This window comes from Leuresthes tenuis, unplaced genomic scaffold, assembly GCF_036924035.1.
Source record: "Leuresthes tenuis unplaced genomic scaffold, fLeuTen1.0.hap1 SCAF_16, whole genome shotgun sequence".
In the NCBI taxonomy this organism is placed as follows: domain Eukaryota; kingdom Metazoa; phylum Chordata; class Actinopteri; order Atheriniformes; family Atherinopsidae; genus Leuresthes; species Leuresthes tenuis.
This window is the reverse complement of record NW_027325370.1, coordinates 25,571,218-25,580,090: the sequence shown is the minus strand read 5'-3', so window position 1 is coordinate 25,580,090 and position 8,873 is coordinate 25,571,218. Positions and strand designations below refer to the sequence as shown.

Below are 8,873 nucleotides of genomic sequence, written 5' to 3'. Positions count from 1 at the left end.
TGGTGCTGGGATGTTAGCAGAGGTGCTTTTGGGAGGGTTATTTTCTAATTGAGCTTGCTTCACACAAAGGTTCATCAGATTCCACCAGCTTGGCACGGTATCTGCTGTTTGCTGACTGGTAGAACAGCTCAGTCTGTCATTTTCTTTGAGCGTTACTGCAGGTGATTGGTGTTGTCAAATTGGGTGGGTAGGTAGCAAACATGACATCCATGTTAATGCAAAAATGCAGGTTCTCCCAGCAGAATAATTTACTGCAACAAGATACTCACCATACCCGTCAGTGGATCTAATAAAGCTAATAATTGTACAAATATTTCAGTTTTAATTGCAAAGGACTCATCCTGTGGGGATATTTGAATATAGAATCTTGCCACAAGCGGTTTACAAAAGAACACACACGCAAAGAAGATGCAGCATAAATGTTTGTTACAAAGTTGGTTACCAGCCGGAGGGTAGCGTGAGCTACTGGTACCTCCAACAAGGAGTTCATCATTTTCTTCCTGTTCGATAACACTGTATATCTGACATTTAGCTCAGGTAGACCGTCTTGAAGAATTCCCCATATTTCTAAAAAGATAAAAATTAAATCAACAAAAAAAAACATTCAAGATCTTGTGTACAGCCTTAAGATTAAGATAAAAAACTAGACATTAAATCAATCAAATTTCTGCTCGCACTGCAAAGTTTGTTAATCTTTAGTTTCAGATGAGGCATAGGTCAGAGCAGCTGCTTTAATTGGAGAAGCACACTGTATTCATTTTTATGCTTATTCATGCTCTCAGCTTCCAAGTGCTCCAAACCTGATTTTCCAAGTTGCCAGCATCACCCTCTGCTGGTGGAAATCTTTGAACCCTGCATTTGCATTTCACTCAATCACCATGAAATAATTAAACTGAGAGCATTAATTTGTTCTGGAACACATTTGCCTTTAATTGTGTTTTAGTTGCAAACAGACAGTGAGCCGATTTTAATTTCGAACCATTAGTGTCTGTGATGTCTCCGAGCTCGTCTCTGCATAATACCCGCATTGCTACTTGCTCTGCTGGTGAATGCTGAGCCCCTGCTGTTAGGGAGTTTGAGCAGTCATTTCCACGTCAACTGTCAAGAGCATTGCGGGCAAAGAGCATGTTAAGGCAAAGATGAATTGTTAAATTATAAAATGCTTCTTCAAAGAATAATGAGACATCCTTAAAAATACAGATCAAACAGCGACTCCTGTTCACTCTTTAAGGACTTAGAGGGTTTTACTGGAAGAAGCTGCAGGTGGAATTCTTAGGTTTTCCACTTTCATCTTGTACAATACATCTCTTCTGTTTGTATGAAAGTTATGATTTTGAACTAGGCCTCTCAGAAATAAACAGAATAGGTTGAAACTAAACCAATCGGTGAAGTATCATTTTACATCCTCCCTGTCCCGTTTTTGTCTGATATATTAAATTCTTCTGGCTGTAATCAATCATTCTCCACATATTTTTTCTTTACGATGAGGATGCCGTCCATCACACATGCTACAAATACGACGACAAACATTTCCGATAAAGGACACTGATATTCATGAAACTGGAACAGACTTGTAGTAGGTTCATTTGACCGACAAGAGTAAAAGAGGGAGAGCTGTAGACTATTGAGTGCACTTAAAGCTTAATTTCATCATTGAATAATTCCAGTGAGCGATAAAAAAAAAAAATAAAAATAAATTCATGCCAGTCTCAAAAATGCTTTAACTCCTCAAACTGATTGTTGTCTGGAAATGGGACCAAGATTTCTTAGATCAATATTTATAACTGTAATATCTGCAAGTCTCATTTTCTCTCTCGTGATGACAGGAATCACTTCTTGGTCAATATGAATTGCTTTCCAAATTCAACATAATTTGATTGCAGTATGATTCAGTACGAGCGAAAACTACTGCCCTTTTCAAGGCTCACAGAGCTGCTTCTGAATGATACATTTCCAAGGTGTCATGACTTTAAAATGCTGAGTCTGCTACTAAACATTAACTGTTATATAGAGGCACCATCCTGTCAATGGCTGCCCTGCAGATTGGGCACTTCTTTGGTTCTGGCAGGGCTTCATAGCACTGGGCGCAGGCACACACGTGACCGCACTCTAGAAACACGCAGGAGCGTTCCCGGCTCAGACAGACACTGCAGCTGGCGGAGGACACGCTGCTTTCTTCTATGTTAAGTTCACGCATGCGTTTCCTCTGCTGTTCCTTGAATTCCTCAAGCCTGCTCCTCTCCTTCTTGCTCTGTCTGCAGTGAGCATATCTCTTCCACAGGATGAAGAGGATCGTGGAGCAGGCAGCGACTCCGAACACAAGGGTCAGAATCCTCCACAGTCTGACGCTGTTTACCTGCTTCCTCAAGAGAGACTCGTAGTCCAGTGGAGTGAGGAAATAACAGAAACCCGCTTTGGGAGGCTGAAGCTTGATCAGGTTGTTGTCCAAAACCAGCTCTCCCACCCCTGTGACACTGTCTCCCACTCGCAGCATCTCCTCCGTCTCGTGAATACCCTTGGGTCGCTCTCCACTGATGAAGTGGCCAATAACGTTGGAAAGGGACTGGACTGTGGGGTGGAAGTTCTCGTAGGTGGTCTCTAGGTCCAACTCTGTAGCATCTAACGGACGTATCACCCGCACTGTCTCCATGATATCTTCATCATGAGATCCAAGGGCAAACGGAACAGTGTTGGTTCGCTGGTGGATGACTTTCTCTGTGCTGTTCCTGTTAAATTAAAGTGATTACTTAACAACTCATCGGTTGATTATATCACAGCTGCTTGGATTACAATTTCTCAGAAGTTGTTCGATAAATTAAGAATATATTTTAAATGGGTCATGTATAAAAGCCACCACCCCCAGAACACGTCCCCAGTGGCAGAGACCCACAAAACCTGACAGAAGACCTCCTGGATTCTTTCCCATTATAAAGTACAAAGTGCGTTTCCTGGCAAGCAAACCAGATCCGCAGCCCCCTTGTGACATCACAGGCGGCAAGGATTGTCCCAATTGGCAGACAGATCTGACTGAATTACACACATCTGTTCTCTTAAATTTCAAAGAAGCATCTGGAATAGCTGTGCTGCTCCCACTGGTGCTCCTGAGCTCATTTTGAAAGGGGCGTGGCAGCAGCTGCTCAGTTTGATATAAAGCTACAGACACCAAAGCAGCTGCTTTGAAACAGAAAAAAAAAAAGTTTTTAAACATGTGTACTGCAGCCCTGAAAGTTTCCAGACATTTGACCTGCATGTGTAAACACAAATACATGCAACAGCTTTGTGCAGACATTAAATAACAAGGTCTCTAATATTAAGTTCAGACAATAACTAAACAAGCCCATATGTTGATAGAGGTAATTCTCTGAAACAATTTGTGATGAATGAGTCTGCGTGCTGTTGACTTTTATTGCTCCATTCTTTCTTTGGATTGCCTGTGTTCTAGATAAATGTTCCACCACACCTCCGACCTTGCATTTCCAGCTGTCACTTAACATTGGTAAAAAAAGCTCCTGCTGGAAGGTGCATTTCTAAATGTCAAACCACAGAAAAACTCATCTGTACACTCCTGAAAATCTCTGGTAATCATGTTTTAAAAAGCAGCGACAGTCAAACGACAGAAGCTAGGGCGCTATGATTTTGGCAATCACGGAATCACGGACGGAATCATGGAATTGGCTGATTAAAACAGAATCTATTTTTTTTAATGCAAAATATTGCAGAATTTGACTAAAATGCTGTTTTTGTATGGAAGAGGAACGTATGTCTGGAGAAAACTGGGTGGCACAACAAGCCCCCTCCACAAGCTGAGCCTCTCCTCCTTTAAAACAATGTAAGCATGGTGAAGCGGCTGCCCACGGCTCCGTCTTTGACGTAGAAAAAAAACCCTCCAAAACTCGGCACTAACCCTTCAATACAGAGCCGAGCAATACCCAAATTAAATCTTTGTGGCAGGTGAACTGTTGATCTGCAAATTTTGCCAGCACTCAAGCTGTAGTACCTTGTCAATTGTCAGTTAAGTAACTTGTTTAAGTTGAATTTGAAGAAGTTTAAATTTTCAAAGTCACACACAAAGTCAAACAAAGTTTCATTACTTGCTGCTTGTTTTTGATGCACTTTTGATGTATTGAAGAAATTTTTTTTCTTCACCTCAATAAATTTAAGTTAATTTCTATTTAATTTGTGTACATTTTAGTCATTTACATTAATAAAAACACTGTTTTTGGTAGTAAAATAAGAGTAAAAGGTAAAAAAAACACAACACAGGACTACCAAATATTTAAATGGAATTTGGGAAAAAAATTTAATGGATTTTATAGGGCCCTAAGAAGCGTCCCCGACCTGGTATAAAGAAAACACTGCGAGCATACATTTTGCATCTAAATCTTGGCTCTACTCAGGAGACACTCTGGAATGTTCTCCGTTGAGAAAGCACATCTCTCACTGACCGAATCTGGCTTTTGGACATAATGCAGCGTTCGATCAAGGTATTTTGAACTGAAACTTGAAAAGACGCATTCATGTGACATACAAATCCAACATTAAGCCATTAAAAATATCTAATCCCTTTATTCCACTTTTAAAATGTCCATCCAAAACTCTGTTAATAAGCATACAAAATGAGGAAAAGTAGTCCTGGTATGCATTTATTTTCTTTAAAAGTTGCCATTAAGTATTTTAACCAAATTCTTGTTTCAGCTCTAACTCTCAAAACTTCTGTTATTTAAATATCTTTAAAGTCAAATATTTAAAAAGATTTGATGAGATGTTAATAAAAATGTCAACAATGAAGTAATAAATATATCAAATGCTTTCTTTCCCCTCAGCTTCTGGGAAAGCAAGCACTGTAAACTGTGTTTACAGTAAGAAACCACGCTGTCATCTCAACTGTGACATTTGCAGATTTGTTTACAAGCTGTTTTATGTATTGCTTGTAATTAGCCATCTAGCCTACAAACTGACAGTGGCAGTGCTCTTGTCCCAGATGAATGTCTGACAGCTTCTTCAACAGGATGAGGTACAGCACAAAGTGTGCGTTCTGTGACTCTTGTGTAGCTGCCTGTGTCAGCTGTTCTGAACATGACGAGCGATTCTGTTTTTGCCCCCCCGAGAACCGATTGGCAGTTGCAGAGTTAAAAACTGTAATTTGTTACAGATCAACTTCATCTTGCTTACCATAGATGAGTGGTGCGATTCCACACCATCTTCTCCTCCTTCAGCGTCAGCCTCTCAATGACGCCTTTGCAGTTTTCAACAAACTGGCTGCTTAGAGTCTCTTTCACAGATCTCACCACACCTGCAGTGTAACACATGATGAAACCATGTAAAACTAGCCCTGATTATAAGTGGCAAATTTTAGTGATCATTACACATACGATGTTGTATATTTAAGATTTTTTTCCCCCCCTCATATACTGCAGGCAGCTAAAATGCCAGAGTAAAAATGTATTAGACAAAAGTAACTCCATTAAGACTTTAAAAAGGTGGCCTGCAAACCTTCTATAACAGCATATGGGACACATCTTCCAGGGGTTTCAGACAGAATGTTTTTCAAATCCTGATCAATGGAGATTTTCTTAGCTTCCTTTGGGAAGGGGAAAAAGGGGAAATGACAAGGAAAATGTGAACATGGCAGGAAATAACTGCACTCACTTGTACACAAACACGTGACAGCGACACACCGCACAATAACGTGGCTGACCTTTAAACTGGCAACAGTTTTAGCTCGGTTCCTGTAAATGGAATAGAAGATGGCGGTCAGGGCAGAGCTAGTGGCTAGAACCATGACTTGTGCAGTTGAGGGTTTTCCACTGGACTCCATCCTACAATGTGCAGGATTCAGCACTGCTGTGAGAGAAGTAGAAACACAAATTACCACCCTGTTATTCGAGTATAATTTTGAAGTTCACCATTTTTAATTTTCCGCTGCTTTGCAGTTTGATACCTCAATAATTCAGAAGGAATATTGCTCTTTTTTCCCCCTACACTTTCCAATATCTCTGTTAGAATTCTACATAAAATCATAGTCACGCCGAAAGAAATGAGGCTCAACTGTAAACTGAAACCTAACATTATTTTCACCAACTATTAATCTGCTATACATTTCTCAACTAGTCAAACAGCTGGGCTACAAATTGCACGTTGGGTCCAAGAAGCAATCAAATCACAGTGTTTGCATTCACATTAAGTAAACCCTTACGAATACAAGGAAGATTACGGAGAACGGTCCGACGCGTCACTTTCTGTTCATTTGCTTTTTGATTTGTCATTTTAGCTCCAGCTGAAATGGCTTATTTGCTTTAGAAAAAAAAATGTTGAATTCATAAATATAACTAAAACAGCGAGGAAGCACTCTCATTTCAGCAGAGTTTTGAGCATATTAGTAACTCGATGAGACAGAGTAACCTTAATCTAGTCACAACAGGAAGTTAGCTTCAGTTGACATAAAACGGCCCAACAGATAATAAATAACCTAACACTGTGCTACCAACCTTGTGAGTAAATATACTTTTTATTTAGAGCATCTACCCGTGTCGTGCTGTTAACGCCAAGATTTAGCTAGTTTGGTTAGAAATATCGTTAGCCAAATTAGCTTACACTTCCTTCACAAATCATACTCACCAGCTTAGTTCAAAAAGCAGTATGTTAGCTATGCTTGAGCTACAAGGTGAAAGACTATCTATTTCCTAAAGCCTGTAATTAGTAAAAGGTTGCACCATCTTATTTACCAGTATTCACCCAAGAAGAGCGTCTCTTTAGTGCAACACATACAGTATTTACTACACGGACATGTAATTCTTCTCATTGCCAGTAGATGGCAATGCAGCCCAACTAGTTAATACAAGCATTCAGGGGCTTCATATCAAAGCTGCAGCTACACAAGTTCTTGCCCAGATACAAAACGCCAGAAAACACGTCAGTTAAAGGCATAATAATTTAATTAACCCCAGCTTCACAGTATTGTCCATTCAGTCGCGGTAGCTGTCACAAGTGAGATACATTATACCATGAAATTAATCATGTCAATGAAATTAGATAAAAAAAAATTGAAGTATTGTCTTTCCATTCTAAAGGCTCAACACTCATTACAGGAAAGTATCATAAGTTTTATCTGTAATAGTTGGTCATTAACTAAAAGAAACAGCCATTTTCAGCTTCAAACATGTCACGGACTGTGGTGAGGTAGGACCCAGATGCAGCTCTTTAGAGTCAAAAAAGGTTTATTTCCAAAACAACAGGGAGCAAAAGGCAAGAACAAAAGGCGCGGCAGATACAGATTACAAAAATACTTAATAACAAAAAACCAAGACTATGAAAAACAAAACAAGACTATGACTAACTGTGGCTATGAATAAATAACTATGAACAGGACTTTGATAACAAGACTATAAATAACTACTGTGGCTATGAGGCAGGAAACCAGACTTATCTTTCAATGGCTGTGGCATGAAGAGTTGGTAAGTATTCTGCGGTGAATGAAAGGAAACCAGGAGACTAAATACTGTGGGAGTGATCAGTGAATGCGGTGCAGCTGTGAGCAATGAAGCAGGTGACGTGAGTAAAACTAGGTGGCAGAGGAAAAACATGACCAGAACCTAACCTGAAAACAAGACTATTAAAACATAAACTGTGACATGGACATAAACTGTGACCGAGAAAAGCTAAACTGTGACAAAACAGTTCTGTCAACCTTAAACCTTTGGAATTTTTGATAGCAAGAAGTAAGGGCAAAGGCAACACAAGAGATTTTAAGCAAAAGTCTATGTTTTCTTCTTACATGTTTGTTTTTTTTTTTTATCCATGTACAGAATGATACTCTAAGTATTGAGAGTCATATAGAATGTGCATTGTCCTTTGTGATATAACATAACATTTTCACTTCTTTATAAAAAATAGAAGTAGTCTCAAAATTCAAACCAGTTTGCAATTAATCCTAAAATACCTACGTCTATCTGAACAGAATATAAGTAGGTATTTTGGCTGCTATAATGGTCTTCCTTTATTTCCACTTATGATAAGACTTTAGATCAATTTATCTGAAACCGTTTTTAACAAAAGTAAAAGGTAACATTTCTGTAGCATTTCTAAGTTGCAAAGGATTGCTGTATTTATGTCACCCTTGATTTAATGACGTGTTATTGGTTTGTCAGGAGCTATTTAAAATGAGTAGCTGTCCATCTCACTTAACTATTCTTTTTTAACAAGCACATTAATCTAATTTGGAAAATCCTCTGCAAATCCTAAACTTTAAATTACAGATTTATTCAGGTTGAGCCATTAAAGAACTTACACGTAAGATGTTGACAAGTTTTTATACTCAAAATATGGTAAATGTAGACACAAGTTGGAGAGGGGAGATAAACTATAAGTTGAGTTCAGTGAATGGTGACCAGCCTGTAGTTGTCAGGTCTCACAGAGACTCTTAGGTTTTTGTATATTGTCTTGTCACTTCCTGTTTTATTTTGAAATTAACAACTCCTCTCGTTTCAGATAACTTGCTCTTCCTCCCGTGTCAGGTGTCTCATTGTCTTCCCTGATTCCCAAGTGTTTCCACCTGTTCCCCTTGGTCCCTCCTGTGTATTTAGTCCTGCGTCTTCCCTTGTCTCGTTGCCAGTGTGTTGAATTGTCTCTCGAGCTTTCGTCCGCTAGCCTCCACAGTGATTCTACGCCTACGTAAACCATAGATCTTGTTTGTTAATGATTTCCTCCTTGAGAGCGATTTTTTTTTTTTGTTGTAAGTTTTTTCATAGATTTAGCGAAGTGAAGTTTTATTTGTATTTTCAGTAGTACCTCCGGTAGAGGAGTGTCTTTGATTTCTAGTGATAACTTTCATAGCAACTCCATTAGAAGGAGCCTCTTTTGTTTATTGGTTTTGT

At 39.1% G+C, this 8,873-nt stretch overlaps 1 protein-coding gene across 4 annotated transcripts; it reads right to left on the bottom strand.

Annotated features, from left to right (window-relative positions):
* Nucleotides 1–905: 905 nt before the first annotated feature.
* mul1 (mitochondrial E3 ubiquitin protein ligase 1) lies at nucleotides 906–6,793 on the bottom strand. Of its 4 annotated transcripts, none has more exons than XM_072367018.1 (5): nucleotides 6,726–6,793; nucleotides 5,699–5,844; nucleotides 5,494–5,581; nucleotides 5,173–5,293; nucleotides 906–2,726 (listed from the first exon to the last, which is right to left on the bottom strand). In XM_072367018.1, exons 2-5 carry the CDS (start codon nucleotides 5,816–5,818, stop codon nucleotides 1,997–1,999), a joined length of 1,059 nt encoding a protein of 352 aa, XP_072223119.1. In that variant the 5' UTR covers nucleotides 5,819–5,844; nucleotides 6,726–6,793; the 3' UTR covers nucleotides 906–1,996. The 4 variants fall into 4 exon arrangements, with proteins under 4 accessions (XP_072223119.1, XP_072223121.1, XP_072223120.1 ...); XM_072367020.1 differs by having other exon boundaries at nucleotides 5,699–5,841; nucleotides 6,726–6,772; XM_072367019.1 differs by lacking the exon at nucleotides 6,726–6,793 and adding an exon at nucleotides 6,619–6,719.
* Between the last annotated feature and the right edge of the window lie 2,080 nt (nucleotides 6,794–8,873).

Coding starts and splice junctions, on each gene's coding strand:
- mul1 (XM_072367018.1), bottom strand. CDS start 5,818: ATGGAGTCCAGTGGAAAACCCTCAACTGCACAAGTCATGGTTCTAGCC. Junction 5,294..5,493: donor CCCATATGCTGTTATAGAAG/GTTTGCAGGCCA, acceptor GTTACACTGCAG/GTGTGGTGAGATCTGTGAAA. Junction 2,727..5,172: donor AATCGCACCACTCATCTATG/GTAAGCAAGATG, acceptor TTAATTTAACAG/GAACAGCACAGAGAAAGTCA.